At 39.3% G+C, this 18,459-nt stretch overlaps 1 protein-coding gene across 1 annotated transcript in view; it reads right to left on the bottom strand.

The window, feature by feature from the left end:
• LOC140235191 (uncharacterized) overlaps positions 1 to 16,215 on the bottom strand; it is a 42,405-nt gene extending 26,190 nt beyond the window's left edge. The window contains exons 1-5 of the mRNA XM_072315226.1: positions 15,834 to 16,215; positions 5,389 to 7,183; positions 4,033 to 4,148; positions 3,403 to 3,491; positions 886 to 962 (exon numbers count right to left, since the gene is read on the bottom strand). Coding sequence (XP_072171327.1) covers positions 886 to 962; positions 3,403 to 3,491; positions 4,033 to 4,148; positions 5,389 to 7,183; positions 15,834 to 16,059 — 2,303 coding nt within the window. The 5' untranslated portion in view covers positions 16,060 to 16,215. The remainder of the gene's footprint in view (positions 1 to 885; positions 963 to 3,402; positions 3,492 to 4,032; positions 4,149 to 5,388; positions 7,184 to 15,833) is intronic.
• Positions 16,216 to 18,459: the final 2,244 nt, after the last annotated feature.

The following is an 18,459-nucleotide window of genomic DNA, read 5'->3' as shown; positions in this document are numbered from 1 at the left end:
GACAGGGCTGGCAGGCTAAACTAAAACAAGAAATGTCATTGAAGGTGATTAATGTCCCTGTTTTAATAACACTTCTGTACTGGTACACTGCCAAGAATGATAAAAAGTAACCAATGTGTTGTTACCATAGCAACATATTGTCCACTACTCTTGAAACATACGTTTTGCACAGCTGTGCATCGCATAAACTGCGTGTGCCAAATTTCTTCTTAATTGCTTATAAACTGGAGAAGAATATACACATAAGTCTGTAAGGCTTTATCCTGATTTGGGTGCCATTATGGGCCGTTACCATGGCAATGCACTTTCCAATACTCTTGAAAGATGTGTCCTGCATAAGTTTTATACAGTGAGGTTTTCGTGCTTGCCAATGCTTTTGTAAATTGCTTGAAAACAGGAGATGTAACAATTTTTGTAGTTTGATGGGAAACTTCTGCAACACACCGTCTACCCCACCAAATGTTGACTCCAATGTACACTGTTATTTCCTTCAAACTTCATTTGGCAGGGGTATAACAGAAGTGATGAATCATTTTAAAACAGGTATCACTATTACAAAGTGATATAGTGTAAGGCTAAAAAAAGATGTGTCATGGTACATCTCTGTTACAACTTCAACTTAAAAAAAAAAAGTTTGTATGTTTATATTTTATCTTCGATACCAGATAAGATACTTCACAGTTCACAGGGCTCAATTTATAATAATTCATACAGGACACAAAAGTCAAAAGTATAGAAATGCTGAAGAAATTACAATTTGGCTACAAATACATTTATGGCCATAGAAACTTGGTCAGATATGTCGATAGAATAAGAAAGAAATTGTTCAGGACAGACAGAAAAGAAACAAAAGTTGGAAAAAGAAAATCTGAGAAGGTAACTTACTTGGCAAGCTCTCCAACTTTATTTCTCCATGGAGAGTCTGATTCCACGAAGACAACCTGATACTCATGCTTCAAGGCCTAAGGCAGCACAAACAAACAAAACAATTTATTTTGTTTATGACTAGCGGGAGAAGGAAGGACAATGATTCCATACATAAACAAGGAAAAGTAGAAATTACGCGGTGCGTAATATATGTCCCCGCCGGAAGTAGCATTTTGTAGCAAAATGTACAATATAGGTAAAAAATCAAGGTCAAAGGTCAAAGAAGTCAAAGGTCAAAATTCTGTGTAGAAGTTTTGAAGCCCTCACCTAGTGCCATCACATAAAGCAAACAGATTCGTAATCGGGTAAGAAATGGCGAAGGAGTAGCATTTTGTAGCAAAATGTACAAAACAGGTCAAAAATCAAGGTGAAAGGTCAAAGAAGTCAAAGGTCAAAATTCTGTGTAGAAGTTTTGAAGCCCTCACCTAGTGCCATCACATAAAGCAAACGGCATCGAAATCGGGTAAGAAATGGCGAAGGAGTAGCATTTTGTAGCAAAATGTACAATACATGTCAAAAATCAAGGTCAAAGGTCAAAGAAGTCAAAGGTCAAAATTCTGTGTACAAGTTTTGAAGCCCTCACCTAGTGCCATCACATAAAGCAAACGGAATCGAAATCGGGGTAGAAATGGCGAAGGAGTAGCATTTTGTAGCAAAATGTACAATATAGGTCAAAGGTCAAGGTCAAAGGTCACGACTGAAATTCTGTGTAGAAGTTTCAAAGCTCCCATGTAGTGCTTTCATATAATGCAAACAGAATCAATATTGGCTCATAAATGACAGAGAAGTAGCAAATTGAAGATTTTGATCACACACGGACGCACACACGGACGGACACACGTACGGACGGACGGACGGACGGACGGACACACGTACGGAGCCCGTTTCATAGTCCCCTGCTCGAACTCGTTCGGCGGGGACAAAAAGACAAAAGATGAACATTTCAGTTCTGATGTGAACAAAGCAAATACAGATCCAGTCAGGTCACAGTCACTTGACTAAAATGTATTTCTGTATTATAACATCTTGTGATCATAACTTTCCGACAACTTGATTGTCTTGATTAGAATTTTACTTACTTGTTGCTTATAATTACACTAATCTATAAGGTGTCGTCTCACTGTATGCGATCCTTAAAAATCATTGTTCACAATACTGTTCGGATAGTGATTAAACATACTTGATAACACTATTCAATTATGTTTCCCTTTGTCAGTAAATTTTTAGATAAATTCTTCCATACATCTGATGTAGGAGCCGTTCCATTCATTTGTTTCATTTGCGCCATCTAGTGTTGAACATAGGAAAAGACACATGTTGGTTGTTAGGGAGAGACAGGAGAGGTGAGGTTCCAGGGTAAGAAAAGAGCTTCAGAAGTGAAGTGAAGACCTGTTGTTAGAAATAGGTAGGAAAGGAGTCATAAAGAGCAGAAGGTAGAGAACCAGAGGTAGGGGTGGAAACCTACAAGTTTCCTTTAACCTCTCATTGCTCACATTGCTTTCATTACTCATATCGTGTGATATTTGCCACTTGGTTCGGATCAAATAAAAGGAAGGGAGCTGTCTATTTGACCGCCAGATGAGATGCAAACCTGTGATTACTATCATTGCATGTGTCGCATGTGAGTACGTGTGGTGCACGATCAGTGTGTTGGTGCGCAGTACAACTATTGGACGTTTAGGATGCCGGTACATAGCACGGAAGAAACATCGATGTCAGTATATGGGAGCGTGTAAAGTGCCTGTGGGCGTGTGGCTGTTTAGTACGGCGAATACCCCCCTACCGTCTGTGACTGTGTGAATATGATACAACGTCGAGAGTGAAAGGAACAGCTGAAAGGAAGGATGAATATGTGTATTTAATCGTGGACAACATACACAAGATCACCTATAGGACCTCGGCGTGTACACCTGATATTCTCTGAAATTTCAACACAATCAGACAACCATTTGTTGTCAGAAAATGAAGCAAGAAATGTATAAGATCTGCTTGAAAACTTTCTGCTTTTATTTTTTTTATTTTTTTTATTTTTTGATAACTTGAAATCGTCTGTTTGGCCTGGTAATCCTCTGTGGAGCTAAGTTATGGTGTCTTTGTACGACATTTACACAGAGCCAGCACAGCACACTTTAAAATCCACAGTTCCATAGGCAATCTGTATGTTACAAATGTATGTGAGAATCCACTTTGGCTTTTTTTGCCTTTTGATTAGCCTCCTACAGTAGAGATTTACATTCTATTGCTTTTACATACACACATCCACACACATATCTGCACTCAAACAAAATCCACACACAAAATCGGCTTAATACACAAACTAAAAACAAAGAGTGAAAAGAAACAAAAAAGAAAATAAAAGTGAAAAAGGGGAGGAGGAATGACAGACTGTAAGGTGGAGAGAGAAGAATGAACACAGAGGAGAGGAAGGAATAAATCCAGATGTAGCTAAATAACATGCTCAGTCTGACAACTCACCATGGCAACATAGGGCTTCATCTCCCATCTCATGATGTTGGTGTTATCAATGATGATGGGCGTGGTCCCTTTTTCAAGATGCTCTTTGGCTGTACATGGAAAAGGAAGAATGCAGTTTTCTGGATTATTCCATGGTAACAAGTTTTCTGACATTTGTTCAAACATTTTGAAATTGAGTTGAGTCTACTTTCTGCAGAGTTCAATAAGATCAAACAAACTCTAGCTTTGGGTCAAACTTCCTACAAAAGGAGCATGTTTCACAAATATGCTAACTGTAAAAATATAAATTTTCATGTTGTGGAAGTTTTGTGCATTTCGAGCAACAAAAAACCTTGTGCGAAAGAAATTTCTACTTTTACAGTAAATCAAATATTTTCACATTCAGATATAAAAAACATACAGTAACTTCTCATAAAGACCAGGGTGTACACCCAGTGAAATGTGCACCCATACACACACAAAACAGTGAATGGGAGATGTCATACCCTCTTGGTTCTTCCTGGATGACTAGTAATAGTCAGCACATGATATCAACCAGGCCTCTACTGCAACACAAGAACAAGGAGAAGATATTGATACAGTCATACAATGCTCACACTTGACCTTTAAGCCATACTTTCGACAACTAACCTCTCTCTCTGTTCCGATCATGTGCCTCTCCGACTTGTTGGATGTCATACTGGTACTCCCCATTTACCATGAAGTAGTCATCAGTGCTGAGTATAACACCATTCCCAACAAGCTTCCTGAAAGACAGAATTTACATCAGTTTAAGGGAGAAAAACAATGTTAAAAGAAACAAAGTGACATATCTGTTCAATACACAAGCTACAGTTTAATTAGTATCAATCCAACCCTCAGGCTGTACACTGCTTTATTCATGCCTTTGTCTTCCTACTTGGTTGGAAATACACTGAATTGTAAACAAGCAAATTTGCTACCCAGGGTCTCTCATGACAATTCTCACTAGTGGATCTAGCCATTCTGACAATTCTAGTCAGTCCATCAGTAAAAGATGAACTTTAGGTCTTTGTACATCCTTCCAACAATCTCAGCAGGCCATGTCCAAGCTCTGTAATCTCATATCTTTGGTGTAAACAATACAAGCATTTTTTTTTTCTACACAACAATGCCCATTTCCAGACAGAATTCATGACTACACTTCAATACCATGATTGTAGTTGTCAGGAGGAATGTTGTCAATTTCAAGGTGAAATTTGAATGACCATTTCCCTAATTGTTAAATCTGATACGGAACAGAAAAGGCAAGATTTGACCATCAGGCTTTGAGATAAAAAAAGACAAAAAAGAAGAGAGCTCATCAGCTGTGTAGTTCAGTCCTGCCCACTGCAATTCTTGGCACTTTGTATTCTCAGTCATCCAATGGCTACCAAAGAGAATCCTCAATGCCACAACTTTCAAAAGAAAATTTTAGCCAAACAAAGAGGCATCAATACTTCATGAAATTAGTGAAAAAATAAATAACTGACAAAAGTTATAGAACTTACTTATATTTGGACAGGTCATAATGACAAAAAAAAAGCGAATTACATATTGTATGCAAATTTGTGTGGATAAGTGATGATGTCGTCATTTCACTATCCTCACATTGGTTTATACTCACATTGTTAATAATTGTTTGAGCATTTATCAGCCACTTCATTTTAAAGAAGCTGTCACTGTAAATCCTTTCATTCATAAAATGATCTGATAAGAATAGAAATGCTACGCTCCACTCATGTTAAAAAGGAAATATAGTAATGATTTAAGTCCCATTAAAGAGGCTTGTGAGGAAATGGCATCATCACTTCTCCATCTACTTTGCATGGCTATTGCACAATATTATTCCTTGAAGGAGACATTTTAAAAATTAAAAAGTTTAATAATGTAGATATTGAAAACTTCACTATTGAAATTCTGTTTGTTAGAGTATAATCTATCTATTTAGTATTAGAGTTATATTGAAAGTTTTGCTTGAAACCTCACCTGGCCAGGAAAGACTTGCCACTACCTGGGCACCCTCTCATGAGGCAGAGCACTTTGCCTGGGGGCAGCTGTGGGGGTGTCTTCTGGCTTGGAGAGGGTGAGGGCAGCTGTGATCTTTTCAAGTTTGTGTGAGGAATCATCGGCCATCTTTGTGGGCTCCCCATCTCTTCCTCTGCCATTGTCGATGTGAAGATGGGTTCCACAACTTGTTTGTCAATCTGGTCAAAGTACGGCCGAGGAACTTCCATGTTTGGCATGGGAGTGAAACCTGGCTGTGGAGGCATTCCAACAGAGCTTACAGGAGGGGCACTATAGGGGGGCAAGCTGGGGTGAAAACCAGACTTCGGATACTGACCTCCAAAGGAATCCTGAAATATTGATGTTTGCTGAAACCCGTCAGAATATGCTGGATTATCATGAACCTTACCTTGTGGGAGAGTAAATTGTGACCGGTTGTACGGTGAAACTCTTGGCAATAAGCCTGTAGTGATATTTGCCTTGGAGAAGTCTAGAGTATTAAAGCCAAATGCTGGTATAAACCTTGCTGGGTGTGACACAGCTGGTCCCTGTGACATGAATGCTGACTGGGTGTTTGGTGGAAACACCACATGTTCTCTGTGAGAGGATGGAAGAGTGAAAGTCTCATCAAGAGAATGACTTTTTCTCGGTTGTGTCTTAGGTTCTGCAGGGATCCTCTCAGAAGTTTGCCATTCCATAGTTCTTTCAGGTTTATTTAGGATTGGATTGTCCTGCACAACAAAGCTTTCTAATGTTATGTCCTGGGTTGGAGTATGTGAATTCTGCTCCTCATACTTATTTGTAATGCTCCTGTTATCTGTAAACTTCACACTTTCGTTCAGGCCAAAGTCTGAGCTCTCTTTAGCTGCTCTACTCCTAACAGCATCTTTGATGGAGCCAGCCTTTGAGGTCTCACAACTCCTGGAATCAACCAACAAGGCTCCACCAGTGGAATCTGGCCTTGAAGAGGCTTGATGAGAAGTGACGTCACTGCTGCCAGTCCAGACTTTATCAGGTTCATCAGGATCATGCTCACATTCAGTCTTTGTGCCCAGTTGAGCTGTTGAGTCTTCATGCTGGGCTTCTTGCTGATCATACCATTCAGAGGACTGACTGCCTCCAACAGCAGTCCCATTGCTTTTGCTCAGAGGTGTTGGATTATCATTGCCCCTGTCATCCTCATCACCACTGGCTTGGGCTGAGTCACTTTCAGAGCTACTACAGCTGGACATGCCTCCTATCAGTCTGTCATCAGTAACACTGTACACCGGTAGTCTAGAGTGTACATGCTTCACCTTCACCTTGGCAGCCTGAACTGCCTCCTTCTCTTTCTTCTCTTCCTCTGCGACTCCTTTTTCCAGCAGCATCTCTCCGATGGCACTAAGATTTCCAAGTTGTTCTAAAACTTTCCTGTCTCCACTCCTCTGGTAAGCCTTGAAGCCTTTCAAAATCTGCTGAACTGACTCCTCAGCAAAGGTGTTCCGATCCAACTGGTCTGCCAAGATAATGGCCATGTCCAGTCCCTTGACCTTTGACAGGGGTATGCTGAAGTCATCTAGACCAACTCCAGTACTACTAGTCCTGGTGTTGTCACCCTCACTCCTTCCTCCTACCAAGCTACCAGCTCCTGCAGGGTCCTCACATTCTTCCTCCTCATCTTCACTCTCCTCCTCACTGTCATTGTACCCAACCAATGCAGTCTTTGCCCCTTCTTCAAATCTCTCCTTATCTCCAGCATCACCAGACAGGGGGAAAAGCACCTCCAATGCCAAGTCCACTGTGAAAAAAAAAACAAACAAAAAAACAGAAAAAGAATGTGAGAGTTTGCCTAGACAGACAAATACAAAGTGTAGACTACAAATGAAGTCTCTCCAAAGTGTGTCTTATGAGCGAAACAGACCACAGGTGAGTCAGGATCTTTAAAAACAGCATTTTGACCTAAGATCATGTTCAAGACAAAAGGCACAATGTTTTTATATGTCCTTCATGTACACACGAATCATAACATAGATTTTTATAACAAATGATTGTAGTCTTCACTGTAGTATACACAACACCAGGAGGAGATACACGTTAAGTCCATATCAATGCAGGATGCTGCAAGTACCCATTTTCAACTTGTCCATAGATCTAATGATACTTGGCCTTTGCCTGAATGCCCAAATCTCCTCCAAAATGCCAAGCTCCACTGAGGCTGCGACTGACTTCCTAGAACTTTGGTTATGCTTGCTCAACTCCTGATTAAGAGCTCCCAGAAAGAATTCAAACAGTCCTTCTTAGGACTCTCACATTGAGACAACACCATCTCTTTACACGTATACTCACCATGCAAACCCACACATTCCAACTCACTACTGCTGCCATTTCATTTCCACCCTACAGTATTTACTCAAAAAGTTAAAATACATATTATAATCGCTCAACTCTTCATGTGCCATGTTCCCATGCCCAACTCAGTTGACTGCGTGCCAAGTTCGCACATTCTGCTCAAAACGAACAAGCCTGCCCAAGATGATGGACAAATCGCCAAATGCACATTACAATGAAAGCATTTCTCACGATTCCATTCCTGTCACATGTAGCTTGCATTTTATGTGGTGATTGACTACCAAACGGTGTTTCCTACTGGATTTGTGAATACATGCCAAGTTCCTATCACAGTTTTGTGTGCATAGGTCATGGCTCTATACAGCTACTGGTCATTTGATTTACAAAAACAACAACAAACAAACGAGGCAAGTGCCAAAATGTGTCTCGCCCATTCGCGCAGAAATTAATATCTTCTAACCCCAGAAGTTCATTGACCCTGCCTATGACCGTTGACCTTGTGGTGACCTTCAACTCCCTAAGGGACATTTACCAGCCAAGTTTGGTCACAAGCAGACATAGGGATCAAAAGTTATGAGCCATAATCGAAAAACATTGTAAAAACTTAACATTGGGCCCTAAAAGTTTGTTGACCCCTGTATGTGACCTTTGACCTTGTGATGAACTTCAACTCCCCAAGGGACATCTACCATCCAAGTTTGGTCACAAACGGACATAGGGATCAAAAGTTATGAGCCATAATCGAAACGCGCCATAAAAACTTAAAGGGATCGTATAGTTACAGTTGAGACCTAATTTCAGGTTTCTAACATTTTTTGGTGAGAAAATGAGAAACCTCTTATGAAATATGAAAGAGCATGTAATTCTATGAGAAATTCAACGTTTATTTGATGAAAATTTGTTTGAAATGGCTGAGATATCCAAAAAAGAGCGATTCTAATAAAGTGTGGGACCCACACTTTATTACGATCGCTTTGTTTTACTTTATTTTTGGATGTTTCAGTCATTCCAAACCCAATTTTCATCAAATAAACTTTGAATTCCTCTTAAATTGGTATGCTCTGTACTACATCATAACTGTTTTCTTGGTATCTTGCAAAAGGCTAAAAGCCCAATTCTCTTCTCCACCAATACCATACCATCCCTTTAACATTGGGCCCTAAAAGTTCGTTGACCCCTGTCCGTAAGCTTTGACCTTGTGGTGACCTTCACTTCCCCAAGGAACATCTACTATCCAAGTTTGGTCATAAACAGGCATATACATAAAAAGTTCTGAGCCATAATCGAAACACGCCGTAAAAACTTAACATTGGGCCCTAAAGTTCATTGACCCCTGCCTGTGACCTTTGACCTTGAAGTGACCTTCATGTTTGGTAAAATGTGAAACTTTATATAACCATTCTTCCCTCCATGTTTGATTGAAATTGAAGTCCTCAGTAGAGAGTTATTCAAGTTTTTGTAGCGTTACGGACAGACGCCGCAGGCAATCCCTTAGGCTGCGTTTATCTAAAAAATTTTCTGAGGCAGAATCACGATCCTAAATGCGTTTGAGGCATTTTCAGGGGTTAGATAAATGCAACTGTGTTTTCAAATGCATTTCACCATTTTGAAACGCCTTTTGTAGGGCGTTTTGAAACATGTTTGAGACCACGATCACCGTTCTCTGAGTATATAAACGCAATGCCGTTTAGAAACGCGTTTATATTTCAAGGTCAAATCCCAGCTGTTTCCCGTTGTGCTCTCTACCCATTATTTGTGTGTGACTGATGAGGCATGTTTGGTGGTATGCAGTTGACCTTTACTTCCCAAGTCAAACGGCGCATAGCAGCTGCGCAGTGACACCACTCGAATCGCGATTGTATGATGGTTAGATAAACGCAGCACCCCGAAAATCGTGTTCCAAACCACGTTTGCAAACACCGTTCCAAACACGTTTGGAAACGTGATTCTCTCTCTCAAGTTAGATAAATGCAGCCCAAGTCTCCATGAACCTCCGGTGGGCTCGACAAAAAAAAATTTAGATTTGTCACAATTTCCACCAAAGCAAAGCTGGGTATTGTCTCTACAACTTCGCTCATGACTTGTCCATCAAACAGAAATCTCTAAGTAACATAGATCTGAAAAACAGAATATTTTCCCAACGCTTGACTACGTTGCTGTCTCAGAATAATGTGAAATGCGGGGGGGGGGGGGGGGGGAGGGGTTACAGTGTACATGTACACCATGGCCCATAGAAAGATACAATTCCCAATTATGTGACTGTACACACAGTCTCACTTTTTGCTCTCTTTTTTTTTTACCACCATATTTTATGCTGAACAACCTGCTTGGTATTTTGCTTCAGATGGGTCTATCACTCCTATCCCATACTCCTATCATTCATGCACTGACAGCATTGCTAAACGACCCATTTTCTACAGACTTGTATTGACAGAGATACATGCACCACATGTGGGGAATTTCCACTATCAAAAGACGAATGTTTTGTTCTTTGATTGCAGGGTTGATCTCATCATGTGGGCTTCATGAGAAAAAAAGTGTTTATCCAGTAACTTTATCGCAGTGCTCCCTACCATACATACATTATGTACTGTAAGTAAGATTTTTTTTGCAGCATGAAACTTTTGCAAATTGCCACTGGCATTCACTGCATAGTGTAGACAAGAACTTTCACATGTATGCATTTTAATTTCACAAATCATGGCTCTTGCAAAATTTGTGCAATTGAATTGCACACAAAAATTTCTGGTTTTACAGTAAGTATTCAGCACAGCCTGTGTTTGGGAAAACCCACATACACTCTAATACCAATGTTCAACTGTTTAAATGGGGGGGGGGGGGGAATCCCTTTTTAATGTATCATCAAGAAACAACTGCTAGTGGGAATTCCACACTTTCGAGTCTGTAGACATGTTAATTACTGACTTTGGATACAAATTGTAGACATACATCTTTGTTGACATATAATGGTAACCACACTGTTGGCATTACATGCATCACAGTACAGTGCACCCCCCCCCCCCCCTCTTTTCTGAAAAAAAAAAAAAAAAATGTTAGTCCTTGATAGCACTAATAATCAGACCAGAAGGTCTTACTGTCATTGCATTCAGGGTTATGTACAGTACATGTGCATTGTAGTTCAATGTCAGTTGATTAATATGGAGAGTGTGTGTCCAGTACACAAGTGTAGTGCTCAGGATCTCAGTGTAAACAGGAAAGTGACTTGCCATTGTAAGTTTCTTAAATTCAGAGATAACACACCATTTATCCGTTGATATGCACCATGTAACCTATTCCAGAATTCCACCTTTTATATTTCTGCCACAAAACCTGCTTGATGTACAAGTGAGAAGATCTACTGTAGACACAGACTGTTTTTTATTTATTAATTTTTTGTGTGCAAGTTTTGTTGTTGCCTGAGCTACAAAACTGCACCTTTATATTGAGGTTGGTTTGTTGTACTTGTTGTTGGTGTTGTTGCTGTTGTTGTTTTGTCTGCAAAGTTTGGTGGGGTGGGGGTAGGGAGTGATTCAACCCTCCCCTGGCCACAGAGCAGCCAAAAAAGCCCAGTCTGGTTAGGGTCAAGGAACAATGTCTTCTCATTCACATTTAGAGCAAAATAATTTGACAAAATGAGAAAGGAAAGCAAAAAAAAAAAAAAAAAAAAAAAAATTATAATCACAGTTTATGTACAATGTATTGTTGTTACTGAAATAAATAAACAATCTGGTCTTTTCTATTGGTCTGGAGCTCCTTTCTACATTACTGGATATTTGTTGAATTTAACAGTGATCCCAGTAGAAACCATTTTTTTCTGTCTGATTTCGTTATAAAATGAAGGTTCAACCATGGAGCTACCAAAAAGATGGCGTAACAACGAAGGCCACCAATATTACGTAACCCAACTACGAGCGGTCAGTTCTGACAGACTTCAAAGCACCGCACTCGCTGGGATGGCTTAACTCGTCCCGCAGGGGATACTTTGGCAAACGATGCTCCGAGCCGCAAAAATTACGTCATACTCACCGACATCGCACATACAATATAGTGCTGTATCGAGTCGAAAACTCGACTTGCAACAACATATGGCTGCGCAAAACTTTGCTGAAGACCACGCGCATGCGCATAATATCCACAGGCAAAACAGAGGAGATACCGAGTGCAGTGCACTTTGAACGAACTGAATTGGCCCATGAACAGCGAAGGTACTGTACAGTGTATTGTCGTCATGCTTTGTGACTGTGGCGAGTACATACCCTAAGAATAAAATTCTTAATAAAAATCCCTCACATTTCTCCACATAGTTCAATATCTGTCCGTAAAGCTGACATTTGAAACTACAATCTTACGTAAGTGTTGACTGCGTACAATTGCGTACATTTTATCTATACCGTTGTGAAGCCAGCTGTTATTTGTCTTTGTGTTTGTTCAGGACAGCGTGACGGCCATTATTGATCGTGTCGAGAGTGCAGTGTTTGTTTACATGCCGGTCGTATCATATCGTGATTTACATACTAAACGACGGTATGACATGTTAAACAATTTGTTACACTGCAGATTCACTATTTGTAGCTATAATTAATTCAGAATCATGTTAAATCGAATATGCTCGAAGTCGACGGGGCAGTTGCAGTTTGTGTAGTCCCATGCATTGACATTCCATGGTGGAACCATGGAGCTAGGTAGCTCCATGGTAAGAACCAGTTTGCCAACGCGCTGCGGATGACGTCATTGTGCGTACGCACTGTCTCATCTGTCATCGCTCTCGCTCACGGGGGCTTAGCGAGGATTACTTTTTACGAGTCGGCTTCGAGCATCACTTCAAAAGGACCCCAACCGTTGTTACTCCATCTTTTTGGTAGCTCCATGGTTCAACACACACTGTACATACTTTTCAAATGATTGCTACATTGTAAGTATGGAAAGCGCAATTTCCATCATAGTTTCACATTTTAGCACTTGACAAAGAAATACAGATGATACTGGACCTTGACTATCTACAATTGAACTACAGATATCTTTCAACACATGTACATGTGTACATGTATTACCGGTATTACCAGATTTTCTGAATGATCATCAGCTACTCTATGTGTGCCAATAAAAAATTTTGAGGACCAAAAGTTAGTAAAAAAAAATTGTACATATGCACAAAATTTGTACAATGTACACATTATTTACAAGTACATTCACAACTACATTTGATGTTGTGTGTATTACAATGTTTTCTCATTGTCAATTTATGTGTGTGTGAGGGTATGATAGCAATACAGTACATACAGCTGTACCCAACATGTACAAGTACACGCTGTATAGTGCATGCTACAGCTGTACCTCTGTGGGGATTCCCCCCTCATTCTAAGTCTCCATCACACATACAAAACAGGTTTCAGGATATTGGTAATTATATATAGTGAAATCAAGATTTTTCAGTGTCATCTTCCAGCTGTACATGTGTTACAAGTGGTTGTACATGTGTACATGTACACTGTAGCTGTGAATTGAAGACATTTCATTTTCCAGACACTCTGGCCTGAATTCAAGAAGGTGGTACTTAATCTTTGTCCATGGTTTAAAGGCATAATTTACCATTTGCAGATGAAACCAAAACCCAACATTAGTGCTTTAAAATAGTTCTAAAATGTGAGTCAGGGATAGAAACAACCACTGTAAAAATTTGAATCCATATACATGTATGAAATCTATGTTAAGTGTTGTTACATACACAAAATGTAAACAATAGTTATAATAAGAATGTTTCCAGACTAAACCGTCTACAGTTACGGTTCATTGAGAAAAACACTGATATTTCCTTATATTTTAGGCTTTATTGCAAAAATGTTATATGGTAGGATGTTTTGTGACACAACAGACCAACACATGTTATGTATCAAATGTGATATCTTGAACATTTTTTAAATCACTGCTCCCAAAGCTAAACAGGACCTTTAAACCATGGACAAACGTATGGGGCGCCAAGTGCCGCATGGCCTATTTCGTTACAAAATCAGTCATTTCATAAATGAAATGTTAACATTTCATCAACGAAATGACTGATTTTGTAACAAAATACATGTAGGCCATGCAACACTTGGCGCCCCATACAAAAATACGGACTTTGTCCATGGTTTAAACCATGGACAAAGATTGTACCACCTTCGTGAATTCGGGCCCAAATGTAAACATGTAGACTGTACACGCAGGCTCCTGGCCTACATGAATGATGTGCTTCTTAATTATACAATTGACAAACTTTGGGCAGTGTTTTGCTGTACTGTAACAACCTGCTAAAATTAAATGGTACATTGTAGTTTGAAAGCGGTGAGATAATTCAACCCAGAAGGTAAGAGTTTTGCTCATGCTCCTGAGTTGTTGAACAAGTGTATCTACATTGTACATGTATGTCTCCATACTGTCCCTACATGTACATTGTACTGAATGTGATTTGATTTGATTTGATTCTACATTGTATATCAAATATTTTGTATACAAAGTGTAGATATCAAAATGTTAAATCCATCCAACTGGACAACTGAATAAACTTTTATGATTATTAAATTCAAAGTACCCTTGTGATGAAAATACATGTAGTCCATCTAGAGTCTAAAGCAATCTCAGTAACAGAAAATTATATATTTTACATACATGTATATTATATCGATAGATATTGCTAAAATACCATATCTGTAAGAATAGAATGGCAGTATCTGATGCTACAGTGTGTGTGGGAATACATATGTACATTACAAAAAATAAAAAATAAATAAAAAAAGCCTAAACTAACCATGGTTTGGACATATTTTCAGGACATTCAAAAAATCTAGAGAAAAGATAGTACCTGAAATAGCAGTACAGTTTTTGTACACAGAAGAAAGAGTACCTTTGCTAATAGTAATAGTAGCAGTGACAGCAGAAGTAGCAGGAAACACATCAATAGTTGTCATAATACATGGTCGGCACCACTTTTTCAAAAGGGGAAAAAAAAAGTTTTCAGCACAAAAACAAAGGCCTTGGAAAGAGTTCCTTATGTCCCCCCCCCCCCACTACATGTAGTTTGCGCAAGATAAATGGATTACTGGGTTTTTTTTTTACTAGTAACGAATTAAATAAAGGTTATGCCATTTATGGGAAGACTTCCTTTTGAGACATAACCCTGGCATGTCCTTTATTTAGTTTGTGGTGAAGAGGAGTAGTAATTTGTTTGTTTTGTGCAAGTTGGTGGGGGGGGGGGGGACATAAGGAACTCATTCACTTTTGCACTCATTCACTTGCACTCATTCTCTTTTTTCTAGTGCCACTTCCAGGGGGGAAAAAATAGTGGGGGGGGGGGGGCAAAGTGGTTACAGCCAATTTGTACATGTACGGGCACTGTACTTTTTAATTTTGGTAGAATGTTGTAAACTCTCCCTCCCTTAAATCTGTGCCCAATTTCATAAAAGAGATAATGGCGACCCTTGCCAAAATGGCAACTTCCAATAGCAACAGCCAATATCAATTAGGAAGTTGGATTCTCGTCGTATACCAGAACAATATTAATTGCCATTCCAGCAAGACAATGTGGCGAGTCTTAACTACTGAGACAACAAACACAATTGGCAATTGGTAAGACACCAAATACAAATTACTGTATGTACACATATCACGTTTTAGACTTTATTAAATTTACTAGATCTAGGTCTATCATTCAATCATCACACGGTCAAACTTATAAGGTTTGTTGTAGTGTGATGCATTGACCATCAGACCATCACTCAGATGATTTACACTTTTTACAGCGAGCTCACCTCAATATCACATGACATAGGTGTCGCGTGTATGTCGAGGTTAGAATCTTCTCTCTTTCCAGATACACGCAGATGCAGCAGTAGGCCCCTACATGGTTACTGAATACAACTGTACTAACGGTTAGACTGTAAACTCCGAATCCGATGCGATGGACGTATTATGATGGATGACAGATCAACGACACGCGATACAAATTACAATTCAACGCAACAAAATAACAATAACATTTACCATTACAGCAATGCCCTGAAGTAAAATTGTCAATATTCATACGCTAACAATATCGGCATGCCACAATATCACTGAATATTTACCATTGTAATTGTAGTCTTCCATTATCATGTGAACCACCATTGGATCCAATTTTCCTGAAAACATTTCCTGTAGGTATCGAAGGCTTTGCTGGCGACCCCCTTCTTTGTCGCGATCCTTCTTCGCCTTCCCGATCGGGCCATCGCTGGCGTGGTTCCGATGCTTCGAATGCTTCCCGGAGGCCCCCACTACGGGCTTCCCAGATTGCTGTTTCTTCTTGCGGGGCATGTTGTCTTAGCTTCTCGCATGGACAACAAGACATGAAGAGGTGGATCACAATATCACATGTCACAAGATGGTAGTATCAGATGTTTATAGGTGATGAAAACTGGTTGGTAGAGAGTGGTTCTTCATTAGTTGCACGCAATAGGACGGCACGAGGAGGGTCGTTTGATAACTTGATCGCATTTCGCATAATTGATGCATACATCGCATACACTCTGTGAAGACACACACGTTATTACGCATACCGTACCCGTACCCCATGCCACCGCGCTACTGCGCATACTACTAAAAAGTACAGGTAATAATGGTGTAGTACAAAAATGTCCGTACTTGCACCAAGTATGATGGCCGTGACTGAAATCAGAATGACACAGCTCTTGAATCTTTTTCTCTCGATCGGTAATGACTGTGCGTGTTGAATAAAGTTATTGGTGGTTTAAAAGTTGCTCCCGCAGTAGACACTGATTGATCATAAAGAAAAATACTTAAATACAATTTTACCAATGATAACCAGTGTGATTTCAAGTGCTCAGATTCAAATGTGTAGACCAGTGCGGCAGATAATAAAATATCAGATGCAGAATATTATGTCAGCTGCCAGAGTTTGATGTCGTTCATTATTGAATGTGTGATATAATAAAGGGATTATGATTTTCTTTCTCTCCGGTGTATAGACTATGGGAATTATATTTTTTTTCTTATTTTTTGTTTGTGTGTGTGTGATAAACTTTGCTACGAAAACTCCAGACTGATCGAATAAAACCAACAGTCTCACCGCGGGAATTACTAGTGTGATCCTACTTTAGGATCACAATATTTTTTATTTTCTATCTTAACACGATTGAATTCTATTTTATGAGAACATTTTTTTTTGCGCCTAAAGATCACATAAGCATACTGTTAGTTGATGAACTTGTAATAATAACATAACTTCACAGGTCAGATCATCATTTGTTGTAGTTGCACTTGTGGTTCATTTAACCCCTTTCAACAAGTATTTTTTTTTTAAATATGTATTTTGATTTGAAATCTTTAAGTATTTGGGTTTTCCCCTCATTAAATAGTTTTCACTGGTAAAAAAAAAAATATTTCCTCTTTAATTACTTTTTTTTTTTCTCAGCATGGATTCACAGAGAATAATCAATTATCCTTTTCGGATCTTTGCATAAGATTTTGGTGCACAGAGGCTAAACACAATTTGTAAACACGAAAGGGGTCATAAATAAGCTAAGCTACTGACCAGAGCACTCAACTTTTGTTCTTTTCCACACTTTCAGTCTTTTCTGTTTTAGATACAATGATCCAGTTTTGAAGCAATGATATATCATCGACCAGGCTGAGTATGAATACTCAGCCTGGTCGAGGATATATCATGATTATTGTTACTACTAATTTTATTATCATTATCAAGGCCAGATCCAGGAATTCCATGAAGAGGGGGCGCCTTTACACAAAGGGCGGGTGCACGCCCCCCCCCCCCCCGCCACATTTTTTCTTTTTATTTCTTCTGTTTTAGCAAAAACTAAAGGGTTGGGGCGCCCGGTGCACTCTTCCTGGATCAGCCACTGATTATCATTATCACCATCATCATTATACAGATATTAGTGCTTGTTTGTTTGTTTGATTGTTTGTTTGTTCATTTTCCATCTGAGAAGATGGCTGGATAGCCCTATCGTCTGCATCCTCTTTCTTCAGGAAAGAGTAACGATGAACAGCGCCATCTAATGGTTGGTAAAGCTCAACCTTCTTCATTTTTTTTTTTTTTTTTTTTTTTTTTTTTTTTTGCTCAACCTTCGTCATGGTGTATTACCTCTGCTCTGGTATTTTGGATCAAACATTTTTTTTTTCCTGTCGTGAGTGGGTGAACGAGGTTCACGAAATAGGTACATAGTACTTCCAACTCAGTGTTGACAATAAAAATGTGTTTGACACTCCATGACGTACTATTTGCAAAACGACGCCGCCACTAATTTACGACGACATTTTCAAAATAGCAGGCTAAGTATTCTAAAATTTCTTATAAGATCGCAACTGCTGATCTGTAAATTAACAAACATGCCGGGAAAACGAACCAATGGGACTCGAACCTGTCATCTACTGCTTTCCAGGCAACGACACTACTACCAGGCTGTTCCTGGCATTTTTTTTTTTTTCTCATGCTTCCTTTATTCATGATTTTCTCTGTCGCACACATGGCAATATTAGTGTGTGGAATTACTGTCGATCATAATGCTCTTTTTTTTTTTTTTTTGCAGTGTAAAAAAAAAAACACAACTGCAAAAGTAAAACTGAAACTGAATTGATTTGAATTGAAGTTAATTTTATCATACAGACGGAGTTGGGGCTCAGAGAACGGTATAGAGCCTACAGGTAAATAAAGTTAAATCAAGATATGAAAGTACT

Source organism: Diadema setosum, chromosome 11 (genome assembly GCF_964275005.1).
Source record: "Diadema setosum chromosome 11, eeDiaSeto1, whole genome shotgun sequence".
Taxonomy (NCBI): Eukaryota; Metazoa; Echinodermata; class Echinoidea; order Diadematoida; family Diadematidae; genus Diadema; species Diadema setosum.
Note: the sequence above shows the minus strand (reverse complement) of the source record. Positions and strands in the feature narration are given on the sequence as shown.